Source organism: Dendronephthya gigantea, unplaced genomic scaffold, assembly GCF_004324835.1.
Source record: "Dendronephthya gigantea isolate DGI-Jeju-01 unplaced genomic scaffold, DenGig_1.0 000015F, whole genome shotgun sequence".
In the NCBI taxonomy this organism is placed as follows: domain Eukaryota; kingdom Metazoa; phylum Cnidaria; class Anthozoa; order Malacalcyonacea; family Nephtheidae; genus Dendronephthya; species Dendronephthya gigantea.
The window spans coordinates 2,607,271-2,624,300 of record NW_021163025.1 but is presented as its reverse complement, the minus strand read 5'-3'; the positions used below and the strand labels follow the sequence as shown (position 1 = coordinate 2,624,300).

Genomic DNA, 17,030 nt, shown 5'->3' with positions numbered 1-17,030 from the left:
TTGTCGCCACAACGACCGTTGCATAGAAACGTTCGGTCATTATGACGTGGATAATGAGTTTGCGCAGTAAAAATGATGGGACTAACCACGCAGGCCTAACTGTGATGAAACTTGGACATAAAGAAATAACGTCGAATTATAAAGACGGAGCGACATGGTTTTATCACAAAGGCCTCAGGAAGAGAGACGGAGAGCAAGGTGCAAACCTGTTTTGAAAAGTTACTAGAGTAATAAGTTCAATATTAAACTGGGTTTTAAGACTGCATTCAATATTTCAATTTCCACAACTTCAACTGGAACACCGTATATGAACAGGATTAATTTTAAAATAAATTTTATACTAAAGATTTATCATTCAATTGATTGTTTTTTTAAGAATATGTGTACTTGTGCTGTTTCATGTTCAACTGAGCAAAATATTATCACCGTGCGCATTGCAATCCTGCATGTCAGCGATTTCAAGCGACATTTGCTATTACTTCTCTACCCATAAATAGCGATACCATTGGGCAAAGGGATGACCCGATTCGTCTTTTCCCTCGGCTTTCAGTCCAGCCAGATACGCCTCTCGTTGCAAATCCTCGATATCAGGAGATTCGTCTACCGAAGGAATATCTGACGATAAATCTAATTGTATCTGTGACTGCATTGCGGGCGAAGGAAGCCGACTTTGGTCAACACCGTTGCCAATGGTTTCCCCAGTATAACTTGGTGATGGTATAAGCAATGTTTTGCTAGTGAACTTGTTGTCATGGATACTGTCACTACATGACGAGTGCTTTTCCTCGACGTCAGCATTTTCAGACAGACTACAGACGAAGTCTTCGTTGATATTTGGCAAAATGTCATAGCTCACTTCGCGTCGTTTCATGCCAGACATTACACGTAATTCATTCGTGTGTTTGTCGTAAAGCTCTTTCTTCAATGCAGATATTCGAGTACAAAAGGATTCGAGCATTTCACCCGTGTCTTTTGGTATCTGTTTGTAGTTAGCTGTGGGTGGAAAAGGTGACAAGATTTAACGGTATGGTTTGGTATGGTTTGGTATGGTATGGTATGGTATGGTGGGGTATGGTATGGTATGGTATGGTATGCTAATGGTATGGTATGGTATGGTATGGTATGGTATGGTATATGGTATGTGGTATGGTATCGTATGGTATCGTATGGTATGATATGGTAAAACTCACCCTCAGTGGAATCTCGAACTTTTTTACGAAAACGTTTTCTGAGGTAAAACTGCAAGCAAAAGCCTATAACAATAGCTCCGACGTACATAGCAAGCGTGACGGTCATACTTTTTACAAATATGTCTGCTTTTGGATTGAAAAGATTCGTTGATTGTGCTTCCGCAGGACTCTTTGGGTTTTTCTTAAAAAGAAGATAAAAATAACTAAAACAAAACTAGTTTCATCCATGCATCAATACAACAGTTACATGCTATTTTATATTATCAGCTTATGTTTTGCTGAAGAACGTTTGACGCAATATTATTTATAAAACAGGTGATTTACAAATCAAACAAGCGTTCCTTACTTTGACAACTTTGATTTGCGAGGCAACATAATCGACAATAAAACTTCGCTTTCTTTTAACATAACTTTTGAAGCATCTTTGGAGTCGATGATGTATTCCTCCCAGCACAAAACCGTAGCCAGCGTTAAAATCAATGATTTCTTTCACTCTGATATGGTCTTCTTCAAATAATTCATTGTAACTTCCTGCCATGTAGCCATCCAACAAAGCTCCTTTTACTTTCCGTTCACGTAAATCACGCTGTAGTCCAAAAGCATCTAAATATTTGTTATCTAAAGAATGAGATGAAATACTTAAGTCGTACGGCAAAGGTGGGCCAACCAAAATAAATTGTTTTTGAAAGATTTACAAATCAGCAGTGATGCACGAGGCCGCATGTAGTCCACATTTTCCAAACTCCAAAGCATCACAAGAGTTGATAAACCATTGTATTGTTTGCAAGTTCCTCGATACAGAAAAAAGAAAACACTAACCTGGATTGACTATAGCGTTTCTACGGATCCCCACTCGAAACGAAGGTGATCCCTCAATAGCTGCCACTTTAGTTCCATATAATTTAATGGATTTTGCAGTAAATGTGACCGTTGTCAGAGCATTGGTAATGTTGCCCATCAAAATAGATGTTATGATTAATCCAGTGAGCATCCAGAACATTGTAAATACTCTTGCAGCAAATGATCTAGGACTTCGGTCACCGTATCTGGATAAAACAAACTTTTAAAATGAACGCTGATCGTAGGTTCGTAGGTTTATATGATAGTAAGATGTCACCAAATAAGTTTTCTGATTCTGTTCTTTACGCACATCTACGATTCTAGTCTGGGCCGGCAATGAACCTAAATCATGACTCACCCTACAGTTGTCATGGTGACAAAAGCCCACCAAAATCCTTCGCCACATCCTGTGAAAAACCTTCTCGTAAATTCCGACTCATTCTCACCGGCATCCTGGAAATACCACATAAATAAGTCGTCTTTTATAAAAGCGAAATTTAGCAACGACAAAACAACAACGAAAAACCCATTCGTACCAAAATCCACATCACGATTCCGGCCATAAAAGAGAATACTACAGTGAAAAACATCATTCCCCAAGAACCACTGACAGTTTGGAGTATCGCGTTAGGCATAGTATCAGGTGGATCATCAACAATGAAGAACGCTACGCCTGGACTTGCGACTGCGTAAACATACGAATAAAATGTTTGGAACTTCTCTTGTAAGTGATGTCCTAAGACTGGAAAATGGAAGTCAGTGTCTGTATTTATTATTGTAGAGAAATCGCCAATCTCTTCCTTAAAACCATCTTGTCCGTAGCCATCGGTTTTGTACAATATTTCTGACCGTCTGTGACCGTTCGAGCAATCACCACAGCATTCTTTGACTAGGTTATTTAATAACCAAGGCAAGATACCAGTTTCCTTGTCGCCAGTGCGGTTGGTATAAGGCGGAAGCATGTACCAGTTTGTGGTGAGATATTTTTCACAGGGACACGTTTCTGGAAAGACAAACCGGCTTTCATTAGTTTAGTTTAGGTTTCCTCCTGTAGTAACACTCGATCAATAAGAGATGATCCTTACTGGACCTCTAGGAAGAACAGTTTAGAACTGATAGAGCTATCCAGTATAAATAAAGTTAGTTTAGTTTAGGTTTTCTCCCGTAATAACACTGGATCAATAAGAGATGATCCTTACTGGACCTCTAGGAAGAACAGTTTAGAACTGATAGAGGTATCCACGGTATAAATAAAGTATGTATATGAAACATACTTGCAGTTTTTATGGGACTATGCACGCCTTCACCATATTTTGTTAAAGCAACGATTTGAAATCTGTAGGTAGCAAAGTTCAGCAACTTTCGCACAGTGTAACTCAAAGTCTCGGCATCAACATCAATGTGTCTTTCTTCACCAGCCACATCCAACATTGCATCTGAGATCAACCACATTTTTATACGATAACCTAGGTTGGGAAATATAGCATTAAAAATATGATAAATGACTTTAAAGCCATTAAGACACGCTATACAACAAATGGCGGTCAGGGTGTAGTCACTCAGTTACCTCCCCCCCCCTCCTCTGTGGCCCTTGTTAAGATGTTGGAAGTTAAAGTTGAAGGAAAGAACACGTTAAAAGACTCACCAATGAGAATGCCATTAAGATACCCCTCAGGAACTGGGTTCCAGCTGAGCGGAATTTCATGCATATGAATGAGGTTCACAACGCTGAACCCAAACGGCGACTTACTGGCCACTGTGAAAAAAAAACAAAGTAAGAATAGTAACGACTAAATTATGGTTCAAATGATGCGATATAAAGACGTAGATTTTAAGAAATCCTCGTCAAAAAATGATGGAATGAATGGATCAGAGTAGGATGCTGCAGAGAAGATAATGGTCTACAAGTGGTAAGGTCTGATGAAGATAGGAGATGGTAGATAAAGCAGGAAAGTAGCTTAACTTAACCTACCGTCTTCATCAGTGCTAATAACGACTTCATTGCACAATGGACCCTCGCCTTTTGACGTGAACGCAGTTATTTGAAACGTGTAGTTTGTGAACATAAACAAGCCATCAATGGTCGCCTCGTATTGCTCGGGTCCAAATGTTTTATTGAATGGCGGCATCAAAGGTGCGACAGTCAAACGATAATAAAGACGATACCCCAGCAATATCCCGTGAACAAAGCCATCTTCAACAGTTCTCCATTTGATGGATATTGTGGTTGAACTCAGATTATGTCCGCGCAGATCTCGAGGAGGCTTACTGGGAACTTAAAAAGAGTAAAAACCGCGTTAACAAGTGCTTCCCAAGATGTAACTTTGCAAGAGATAACTTAGTCTAAATGTGAATATTTATAGAAATGGTTTTGAAGAGCAATGCCATGATTTTCTGTCATGAAGCTGTTACAGACTTTGACTTACTATCTTCATCAGTAAGAACCCTCACGATTTGACTTTGTGCTCCCAGGAATTTTGTATACCCAATCACTTGCACGGTATAGTTGGTATATTTTGCCAAACCGGTTATCTTTATTGATTCACTTGTAACTCCAGCGGTTACAGATTGTTTATCCAACGTAAACACAGATCTACGTTTTCTTTTTGACACAGGATCACCTGAAAAAAAGGTTAGGTTAGTGTGCCATGTGCCATGTAAGCGCCAGGGTTGGTAAGTTACTGAATAAATAAGCCAAACATTGTAATTGCCGGCCCTTTGATTCCTTTGTTTTAAACAAAGAAAACAAATGTTATGTTAATATATTTGGCTTATTTATTCATAAAATCTACCAACCCTGGTAAGCGCAAGTTTATCTCATCAAGGTGGTTCAAAACGGCAGTGGAATAAGAACAACTTACCGTATCTGAGATATGCCGATGGGAATTCTGGATGTGCAGTGAACCAAATTTCATATCCGAAGAAGATACCGCGAATAATGTTTTGATTCAGAGCAAACCAGTTTACTTCAATTGATGTGGAGCTTGTATTGTACAGAGTGATATTACCAGGCGAGACCAGTGGAGCTGGAATAGAATATACCGTTTTAAACGTAACATGATTTCGCCTGCATCTACAGCAGATGTTGGTAAACATGTATTTATCAAAATGAGAGATCTTCGTACGTAATACACAGCAGGACAATTTACTAAAATGAGGAAACATTGGATGCTGGACTCGGATGCTACTTTGAATTACCAACGAGAATCGGGGAACATTGGACTATAGGCAAAGGTCACGGGTTCAATATCTACCGTGGGTCAAGCTTTAAACTCAAGCTTAATCCTGTGACGCATTCTCATTCGTGAAAGTCGTATATACCTTCTTCCTCAGTCCGAACGATGAAAGCGCTACAATTCGGGCCATTTCCTTTAGAAGTGAAGGCGTCAACTTTAAAGGAGTAATCTGTATATGGCAGTAGTCTGTGCTGAACAAACAATCTAGCTGGCTCTTCTGTTGTATTCATAATTGTGCGCTTATCAGGAGCGATATAGTCCGCAGGCATGGTAGCAAAATAATTGTAGACTTCAGTAGTGTAAATGTTGTATCCTAGAATAATCCCGTTTCGGTCTGATCGTGGAACGTCATTCCATACGATTTTTATCTTGTTTTTACTAACGTTGAAACCAGAACAGGCCGTTGGAGGAAGAGTTGGAACTGAAAATAAAACGGGAAAGAGAGAAGATGAAATGAATTTTATTGTAAACAAGCGACGTATCATTGTGACCCAGCAGGAGAATCTTATGTTTCAAAAACGACATTCTCATTTATATCTTGTAAAGAAAATCGTTCACATCCTAAATATCGCATCACTTACTATCTTGATCTGTCATAGTTGAAACAACTGCACTCAGAACTCCATCAAATTTTGTAAAAGCCAAAATGCTGAATCTATATTCTTGAAACTTTGTCAAGCCAGTGAAATCCAATGACTCGTATGATGGACTATCCAAGCGTGTTTCATTCTGCAGAATCACATTCCCAAGGTAGTCAACTTCATCCCAGAATATTTTGTACCCGCGAAGAATCCCTCCAACCTGCTCCGGGGGGATGGCTCTCCATGTCAGCCGTATTGATGTAGAGCTAGTGTTGAAGGCTTTCACATTGCTTGGAGCAACCTTCGGAGCTAAGAAAACAATGAGAACAGTGCGTCATGAACCTAACATGTGTCTGGATTATCAGGGAACGCTTGTATGAAACTCTTTAACTACATTTTCCATAGTTAAATCCTAGTCAATTACTCTGAAATACACAACCCCAATTCTGTCCATAACTACAGTTAAAATCTAACTAGTCTTTCACACAACTGGCCTCAGATTGAAAACACAGTGCTCCTGTACTCCCCAGATATTCGACAATCATCTCTTTTAGACGTTTCAACAAAGGTGAGGCAAAAAATTTAGACTAAAAACCCTATTTTCAAGTTACCCTCTTCCTCCGTCAATATTGTAGTGACATTACTCTTCGGTCCCATGCCTTTTGAAGTCCACGCGGCTATTTGAATATCATAATACTTGAAAGGCAGTAAAGAATCAAGATTTGTCTGCAGAATCAATCCAACGCGTTTTTCACGATGATTAATATCTCCATTTCTCCTGGTCGTGTTGAAGAATATTGTGTAGCCTGTGATTATGCCATTTTGATCATCGATGGGAACGAGCTTCCAGAATATTTTGATCGTTGTGTCACTTGTATTAAAGCCGTGAAGGCCCTGGGGTGAAGCATGAGGTACTAGAAGATAATGATCCGGTTATAAGACTAAACTAAAGATTATATCAGACTTATCGTCTATTCATGAAGGGTATTACTTATTACTGGAGGAAACCTAAACAAAACCAACTATTTATACTGGACATACCGTCCTCATCTGTCTCGCACGTGATTGGAACACTCTTAACTCCTTCGCCTTTGATTGTTGTAGCCAGCATTTCAACACTGTATTTAACATATTCGTCCAGGCCATGAAAACTTGTAGTAAACGATGTAGCAGGTTGAACATCGCGATAGAGCTCAATATGACGACCATCGCTTCGGTTCAAAAATGTCACGTACGTTCTGACAATACCGTGAGCCTTAACAACAGCCAATACTGACCAGTCGATTTTCAAAGTTGTTGAGTTGATTGTCGTACATTGAATGTCAGGTGGCGGCTCCGACGGGACTAAATAACAAAAACGACTTTTAAGAGAATGTGATGTTTTGATCATAGGGTACATACCTCAACACACAAATTCCTTGATGTTCGATTTTGGATATTATGTTGTGGACAACGTGAAATGTATTTGAAAGCGACGAAACACTACTAAATGTTACCATTACAACCTCTTCGCCACTCTCATGACATTCACCTCTCCCCCCAAGGCATCCCCCCTCACACTCTTCCCCCCCTCACACTCTTCCCCCCCTCACACCTCTCCCCCCCTCACACCTCTCCCCCCCCACACACAAACTCACCGTCCTCGTCAGTAATAACACGAATGGCTTCACTGAAGTTTCCCAACCCTTTGACAGTATAGGCAGCAACCTTCACGGTATAGTTCGTGTATCTCTCAAATCCCGCTCGCTCCAAGCTCCTGTTTGCGCTGAATTTGACGTCCTCAACGTACTCGTGACCATCACGTGTATCTGTTATGATCACCTGATATCCCCGAATGATCCCAAAGCGCCACTCTGCCGGGACGCGATCCCAGATCACCTGCAAACTTCTCGAGCTCGTGTTGTAAGTGTGGACATTAAGAGGCGGATGTAATGGAACTGTGAATTAGTTAGAATTAGACATAACTTAAATACACTAAAATAACTTCCTTTGCATAAAGTTATAATAATAGTTATACATACTGTCTTCATCTGTTCTTGCAACAACAGACTTTGTCATAACGCTGTTTCCAACCGTGGTAAATGCCAAAATTTTGAACTCGTAGTCACGAAATTTCTTCAAACGTTTTATTTCAGTATTTGTATTGTGGGAACCATTGACCTGCACTTCGTTCCATGAGTCGGCGGTGTTGGCTAAGCGCCAGAATACTTTATAACCACGAATGATGCCGTCTTGATATTCATAAACCACTGGCTTCCATTGAAGCAGTATACTTCGAGATGACGTATTCATTGCAGTTAAATTTCTGGGAGGTGCTGAGGGGACTGTTGAGAGAAATAAACAAGACAAAAAATCGTATTTCGTATCTCAAGTCAGGAGAACAAAAGTGTGGCTTTTCACGAAGTTGGATAAACACAACCTTGGAAAGTATGATATGTTTCCTAGCTATGCAAAGGGAAGCAAAAAGGTTGTTTTTCAGCTATTTTTCTTTTAAAGTTCCATGACGTTTCTGGAGCACTTACGTCCTTCTAGGGTATGATTTAAAACAAGCATATCACTGAATGGTGCAGTTCCCTTGATATTTCCTGCAGCAACACGTATTTTATACCATTTGTATTCTTTTAAACCTTTCACGATTATCCAAAATACATCCTCAAACCAGAATAAAACATTCAGTCTTTCAATCGCCACAGTGACGTTTGTATCATTTCTTGTTACAGTTATGATAAAATACTGCGCTGGTTTGCTGTGAATTGTATCATAACTCCAATGAATTGACATTGTATCGTTGGTTGCATTGACCACCGTGATGTCGGTTGAGACGTTGGTTGGCCCTTGTTAACATGAAAAGATCAACGAGTTATTGACTTCGTTGTGATAATGCACAATGTTTTAGCAAACTATAAACTTACTGCAATGTACTTACTAAATCCTGTTGTATTAACAATCACCACTGATGTGTTTACTCCATCCCCACTGTTGGTGAATCCGCAAAGCTGCAGTTCATACGGTCTTAAACTAAGTACTGGTACGCTTGCCGTTAGGTTAGCAACGTTGACAACAGACCATGGTCCGGAAAAATCAGCCAGTCTGTAATACAAGTGATAACCCCGGAGGATACCATTTGTATCAAAGGGGTGTATGGCTTCCCATGTCGCATTTATTGTGTCTGATGTAATGTTTACAATTGCAAAATTTTCTGGATAAGCACTCGGTACTGGAAGAGAGTAACGATATAAAATTAGACAAAACTTATTTATGGCTTTCTATTCTGTTCTATTACACGAAGGAATTTACACTTATATCCATGGCTTTCTATTCTGTTCTATTACACGAAGGAATTTACACTTATATCCATGGCTTTCTATTCTGTTCTATTACACGAAGGAATTTACACTTATATCCATGGCTATTCTGTTCTAACACGAAGGAATTTACACTTATATCCATGGCTTTCTATTCTGTTCTATTACACGAAAATTTACACTTATATCCATGGCTTTCTCTTCTGTTCTATTACAGAAAAAATTTACACTTATATCCATGGCTTTCTATTCTGTTCTATTACAAGAAAAAATTTACACTTATATCCATGGCTTTCTCTTCTGTTCTATTACAAGAAAAAATTTACACTTATATCCATGGCTTTCTATTCTGTTCTATTACACGAAAAAATTTACACTTATATCCATGGCTTTCTATTCTGTTCTATTACACGAAGGAATTTACACTTATATCCATAAATAATTTTTAGAATCAAACCGGAGAACTCTCGTGGGAAAATATAGTGGCAAATAACCCCTCCCCCCCCGTACCCAAACAAAACTGTAACAATAGTAATATTTTTTCTTTGCTAACCTCCTTCAGTCGTTTCAAAAAACACACTGTTAACAGGCCCTTCCCCAACCTCGTTTATCAATGAAACATTCACTCGATATTCTGTTAGTCCCCTCAAGTTCCAAAGCCAACACTCATAATCAACCGTTTCATCATCGGTTACACCTATGTCAAGGCTGTAGACAATATTTTTCGTCCGTAGTTTTTCCACAACAACTCGATATTTTATTTGCGTTCCGTACTGATAATCTGGATGCACAATCTTCCAGCGAAGGTGAGCTTTTGAGGGATGAGGCGTCACTATCGCATCTCTTGGGGCTCTTGCAGGAACTAAATCCAAAAAATGAATAAGCAGAACAATCAAATTCAGACATACAATACTATGAAATACTATGAAATAGATGCATGCATTAAAAGGTTTAAAAATGAAAACCTCTTTTTTCTCTCACAACGAATGTTAGTGATGGCTGTGTAGTCAAGATATTACAGAGTTTTAACCCGTTTAAACACAACAGATATTTTTTCTGACAAGAATCTCTAAACTTCTTTATTTTATATTCTCCTGCTTTTTACTTCAAAATGATCATGATCGATGCATAGCCGTTTTAAAATAAAATAGTAAGCTTTAGCAATGACTACGAGTGCAAAATTCGTCATTCTCCCAACACCTGTAGTCTAGGCCGTTAATGGTTGGCCCCATCTTCGAAAAAACCGCTTTAATAACACTTTTGTAAACACAGCAAAGTGCATCGTTTATCTTAAAACATATATTATACAACGATTATGATAATGTGATATTCAAACTGTTATAGAATTCAACATACTTACGCAATGGAGTCGCTCGGAACCGTACGTATGAGTTCGTTCCACAAACGTGATATGACGTATATCCACAGACGCTTATGTGATAGTAGACACCAGGGTGCAGGATATCAAAATAAGCGGTGTGAGTCTCATTTACCCAAACACAACAGCTGGTACGTATTATGCGTCTTAGGTCGGCCCCGTTCCGTAGTCGTATTGCATACTTTTGAATGATTCCCATCCTATGATATTCCGTTATATTCCCCCAGACAACGGTCACGTTAAAAGCATGATGCGACTTCACTGTTAAACCTGAAGGGCCTGCAGTGGGAGCTGAAAAAACAAAAGAGTAAATAATTTAGTAAAGATGAAATAGTATTTTCCTGGAGGTGGAGTAAGGATCATCTCTTATTGATCCAGTGTTACTATAGGAGGAAACCTAAACTAAACTAACTTTATTCATACTGGATAGCTCTATCAGTTCTAAACTGTTCTTCCTAGAGGTCCAGTAAGGATCATCTCTTATTGATCCATTGTTACTACAGGAGGAAACCTAAACTAACCTAACTTTATTCATACTGGATAGCTCTATCAGTTCTAAACTGTTCTTCCTAGAGGTCCAGTAAGGATCATCTCTTATTGATCCAGTGTTACAACAGGAGGAAACCTAAACTAAACTAAAGTGTCCCTGTACTTTCTGAATGGTTTCGCAGCCCTTAACTGGATAGATTTATTAGATCCGAACAGCCAAACCCTTAGCAATAGTTGTACAGTTTTCACTCTGCATTGAACTTTCCTAGAAATATTGTTCCTTTTAAGAAGATTATATCATGAGTTTGTGCTCTTTATTATGATGATAGGAAAAGCTGATTAAAAAGATATAAAAATTGGTTGTTTTCCTAACACACTCAATAACTAAGGCATGCAAACTGCCTGCTTTACTCACATCCTTCAGGAAGCTCTACCATCTTAAAGTTCGAGCAACGAAACCCGTATCCTTTCATGGTCATCAACTGGACTGTTACAGCAACAAGTTTGTAGGCGCCACATTTGACCCGGGCATGAGCTCTATTCAAGTTGTCTGGGTAGGAATGAGCTGTCCAAACATCCCACTTACTGCCGTTGACTTTATATGCCACAATTATGTATCCTCTATAATAAGGATCCTTCAAGTGCTCCTCTTTTGGGTAAAAATAGGCGCCAGCATAAGTCGGATCCTTATCGCGAACGGCTGATTCAAGAATTATATCATCATCACAGGATTCTACGAAAACATATACACAGAAGTTGCATTATTTTAAATATAGATATATTGTCCAGAATAGATCGCGTTTAGAACTGATTGTGCTATCCAATATAAATAAAGCCTGGGTAAAATTTAGAGGTTTAAAGGGTCTTAATTTCGACCTACATCGAGTGAAGTGCCAAAAATCATAATAGGTAAAATTTAGTTTAGGTTTCCTCCTGTAGTATCATGCACTGGATCAATAAGAGATGATCCTTACTGGACCTCTAGGAAGAAAAGTTTAGAACTGATAGAGCTATTCAGTATAAATAAAGTTTGTTTAGTTTAGGTTTCCTCCTGTAGTAACACTGAATGGACAGGAAGAACAGTTTAGAATTGATAGAGCTATATCCAGAATGAATAATTTTAGTTTAATATATTTAAAAATTTTGTGTTTTCTTACGTTGTTGGGGTTTGCATCCTATTACTTCGGCTGTGGTGTTCAAAAATTTATGTTCATTAATTGATCTGAACAAACGAAACCCATTCACATATCCCGCTTTGGTAAAATTTAATCCCAAACTCATTTGCAGAACGCCAGAACTATATAAAGACGAAGATACAGAGGTTCAACAGATAAGCAAAAAGGACGGTCATTTCTCCAGCAAAGGTCTTCTGGCTTTCTAATTCAATTTCAAAAATATTGTGAAACATTTTGTGTGAGCTATGCTATGGTTTTCGATTAATACAATAATGCTTTTTAAAATCCAGGGAAGATAGAATCAACTGTAGCATCATTTCCATGTTTGCAAGAGGTTTAAAAGTTCGCCAGCCTTTTTTATGACCCTTTTTTTAAAGACTTACTTAGCTTGCAAACTCTTCAAATGATATGATACAAACTCGAAGTCTTCGTGGTCATAAATGTCGCTTGTCTGAAAAAACAACGGACGGTTTATAAGTCATCTGTGATCTTGAAACTGGGCATTCTATGTGAAAGTTGAACGTACCAAATCATCAAGACCTCGCACAAGTTCTGTGTATACCGAACTTGTCTTGTCATTGTACGCACTGTTCCAGGGATAGTCAGGTACTTTTAGAGTTATTTCAGTCACTGTATGTCCGCTGAGTTCTGAAAAACGAAGGAAATACAAGATACCATTTATCGAGAGTACGATAATCAACAATGATCATTGTTATAATTGCTACAAAGACATTAATCGTGCTCAATAATCAATAATGATCATTGTTATTATTGCTACAAAGACATTCATCATGCACAATAATCAATAATGATCATTGTTATCATTGCTACAAAGACATTCATGCACAATTTTAAACGTTTAAAGCAGCTTAATTCATACGTGTAGCTAGACGGTACGGAGCCTTTAGTTCTGAGTCCGATAGCCAGGATTGGAATAGAATGACAAGATCGTCAAAGGAGACGTCTAAATCCCTGTTACTGTTGCCTGCCAGAGCTTCATCTGCACCAAGTGTATACACTGGATTGTGCTGAGTAGTGTTTTCAGTCGCAAGGCATTTTCTCTTGGCAGTAGGGTTCCCATTCATATAAACATTAAAATTACTCGCTCCCGGCGCCCATGTCATTGTAAAGTGGTACCAGAAGTTGGTAGAAATTCGATAATCGTGAAAGTAACAATACGTTTGTGAGCCACGGATTTCACCTCTCAATCTACCTCCTGTGCAAAGAATATGCATATATTTAGGACCATATTAATTCTTTTAATTATAGATAGAACACTGTTCTTCCTAGAGGCCCAGTAAGGATAATCTCTTATTGATCCAGTGTTACTACAGGAGGAGACCTAAACTAAACCAACTTTATTTATACTGGATAGCTCTATCAGTTCTATACTGTTCTTCCTAGAGGTCCAGTAAGGATCATCTCTTATTTGATCCAGTGTTACTACAGGAGGAAACCTAAACTAAACTAACTTTATTTATACTGGATAGCTCTATCAGTTCTAAACTGTTCTTCCTAGAGGTCCAGTAAGGATCATCTTATTAACGGGCAAACTGTATAAAAATTGGTGATTATTTCCTACCGCTGATATAGACGTAGAATCCATACATTTTGTGACCACTGTATCTATTTCCAAGAACATAGGTTGTGTGGCTTGGGAGTTTCAAAGCTTTCAACCAAACAGACACGCCAATAAAGCAATTGTGTGGATCAACTAAGCATGGCTGACTTGAGAAATCTCCAAGGTTTACCCATGAGGACTTCCCCTGTAAAAGAACAACAAAATAGAATTGATATTCATGCAGTGATGCGCTGTACTTTGGAAAAAAAAACTGAATTTATATCTAAGTATTCTTTCACACACAACAAGGACAGACTATAGCCAGTATACTGTGGGTGAAAATAAAGGCCATGTTACACGCTGCAATTTTTCATGCAACTTGCAATGCAATTCTACTTTCAATAGATATAAATTAGTGAAGAGTTCTCTAAATGTAAGTGTAAGAAACGCCATGGAGTGTAATAAACATGAAGGTTTCGTAGCTGCCAAATTTACATCTCTTAAAAGAAGAATTGCATTGCAAGTTGCAAGAAAAATTGCACCATGTAACAGAGCCTTAAGTAAAGACGTAAAGTTATAACTAGGAAATGATCTCTATGACTGCTTCTAATACCTTCATGATTACACACAATATAAAAATAGGGTAGTTCTCTCAAGAATATTCCTTACATTCTTGAGACACTAGAGATTTTCAAAAACTTTTTTCTAGTTCAGTAGTCCCTAGAATTAAATACCGAATTTACGTACTTTAAGATGAAATCCAGAATCTATAGGTGACCGTGATAATGTTGCTGTCCCATGAATCCTAGCCGAATGTCCGTTTTTTATGTCGTAAGATTGTCCAGTTGTAAATTCATCACAATTCCAGTAATGTGTTGCTTTCTCATGCGTTTTCGCAATTACCTCACGGTCTATAAAACAATAAAACATTGCATTGTTTCTATACGACGACAATCGAGGATAATTTTGTTCATTGACCATTGTGAAGCGGAAAGAGGAGTGAATACATAGATCACTCGTTTTCCACCTTTTGAATTGAGATATTTTTTCAGCTCGTTCAAATCTAACCAGTCCAACACTGGACGAACATATTGTGACTTGTGAGACATCTTTCCAGGCAGTTCAGACACAACTATAGTCCAATAAGTGTTATATTTTATATGGTAGTTTAGATCCGAGAAGTCCAAGACTGGACCAGAATTGTGACAAGTTAGTTCAGACATAAACCGCAGTTTATTATCGCATACTAAATACTCACATCCGCCCGAACACGAGACTGAAGTTTTCTGATTTGGTGGATTGCCGCAGTCATGATCTCCCCAGGGATCATGGTCGCAATCTTGTATTCTTGCATGGCTTGGATTGCATTTAACTTCATCAAGATGATAATTCGTTGGACCACTCGCTATGTGACCAGTCAAGCCAACAGCTCTCTCGTAGCCTAGCTGCACACATGCTGTTTCCGCTTCATTCATATCAAAATCGTCATCACACACAGCTCCCCATTTATCATCGTGAAATACGTCGATACGACCTTCCGTGGTGGAGGAGGGATCCAATGCAATACGAAGTGCGTTATCTAGTGTGAAAGAAAGCGTGGTTGTATAGTCGTTTAGTTTTTTCTTTCTAAAACTGGGCTCCGTCGTATCGTTTACTTCATTCATTGAATTAAAACTAATGATTAGACCATGGGAATTTTCAATTCTTAGCAAGATGATTATCTGGTCTAATCATTACTTTTAATTCATTAGTTTTAATTACAAAAAGCCTAGGATTCGTAAAAATTCAAGAATCCTTCGCGAAAGAAGTTGTTTTACCGTGACAATCTCTATAAGAACAAACTTGTCGGTCGTTGGATGGGGGGAGTGAACTATCATTTAAAAAAATGCTTTAAAAAAAATATGAACATGCATAAATGAATTAAACATTTGAAAGAAATATTACCAGCAGCATGGAGGCACCTGAATAGCCCGAACAATATAACTGCTTTATATCCTAAAAAAAGATTAAACAATTAATCGCACGATTCAACACGGGTTTGCTTTTGATTGCGTTTATTCAACTCAACAATAGCAAAGATCTATTGAGACATGCAACAACTGCACTATAAGAACAAGATTGAGGGTCCTTGCAACTTACTTGCTACGTTCCTACTTAAAAGACGTATTTTAATAATTAATGAGAGGAATAATTAACAATTTCGTTACATCGATACAACCATAGGGAGCCCAGGAGGAAGGCATAAATTATGTATGCTGTTTATATACTATATATATTTATCTAAATATATATTATATAATATATATACTATATATACTTATATAAATATATATAGTATATAAACATGCATAATTTTCGCATGTTTCCTGGGCTGCCTATGATACAACTTTGGACCTATACATCACATTATATTTGCACGCCTGAGTCTTTGCAAAAGTTTGTTTTCCGAACGTATCCATGCACGCTACCATCCTCCTCATGTTGTAACTTATCACGCAAGAAACATATTCAATATATGATGCAGTGTTTCAAAAACTTTCTTTGACTAAGGAACATCTGCGTCATTTTAAACAGACGTCGCGATGTTTCCCTAAATTTAACAAACATCTTCCCTAATATAAACTTTTCAAAAAATTTTGTTTCCATTTTACAACACTTTTAAAACAACATCTCAGGAACGTCTGTGCACAAAAGTAGATAATGAATACCAATTTTATAACCTGTATGTACGTTAGCAGGTGATTTTTGGAAAGTATACGTTAAACAGACTTGCTCTACCAAGAGCACACGATTAACTATATCGGTATATACTTAATGTATACTTTATTAAAAAAAAAGCGTGCAATTTCAAATCGTCTCTAATATTGATAGGAATAATAGCGTTAAACAAAAAAACTTACCACATATAACTGAAACCATGGTATCACATGTTAAGACTCAAATCTTCACAGCAGTTATAACCAATTGAGGGTATCATGAAGCTAAACTTCAATGATACAACTGTTAATCACGATATAAAGATATATTTCTGTTGTTCAATCTTCATGAGGAATCTTGGCGAGCATGGGAGAGAAAGACGTTTTGCCAACAGCGGCAGGATATGAATTCAATTCATTTAACAACATTCTGTCGTTTGTTTTAGAAACGGGCTGGTGGTTTGACCACAATCAAAACAGACATGCAGGTGAAGATTGGATTATAATATTCTCATTAACCGAGAGACAAGGGGGGTGCTGGTAGAAATAATACGATACTGAAATAATATTTACACCAAG

General features: G+C 38.0%; 1 protein-coding gene across 1 annotated transcript; it reads right to left on the bottom strand.

The window, feature by feature from the left end:
• Positions 1-285: 285 nt before the first annotated feature.
• Positions 286-15,835, bottom strand: LOC114520285. The gene is made up of 30 exons (XM_028540519.1): positions 15,700-15,835; positions 15,014-15,334; positions 14,503-14,666; positions 13,777-13,960; positions 13,075-13,410; positions 12,721-12,842; positions 12,578-12,645; positions 12,177-12,316; positions 11,435-11,752; positions 10,513-10,821; positions 9,706-10,014; positions 8,774-9,064; positions 8,370-8,681; positions 7,869-8,171; positions 7,485-7,784; positions 6,889-7,191; positions 6,459-6,761; positions 5,848-6,156; positions 5,352-5,687; positions 4,892-5,056; positions 4,457-4,651; positions 4,003-4,305; positions 3,676-3,786; positions 3,305-3,496; positions 2,567-3,033; positions 2,389-2,483; positions 2,010-2,236; positions 1,537-1,808; positions 1,191-1,371; positions 286-993 (listed from the first exon to the last, which is right to left on the bottom strand). The coding sequence occupies exons 2-30, from the start codon at positions 15,228-15,230 to the stop codon at positions 476-478; spliced, it is 7,350 nt and encodes a 2,449-aa protein (XP_028396320.1). The 5' UTR covers positions 15,231-15,334; positions 15,700-15,835; the 3' UTR covers positions 286-475.
• Positions 15,836-17,030: the final 1,195 nt, after the last annotated feature.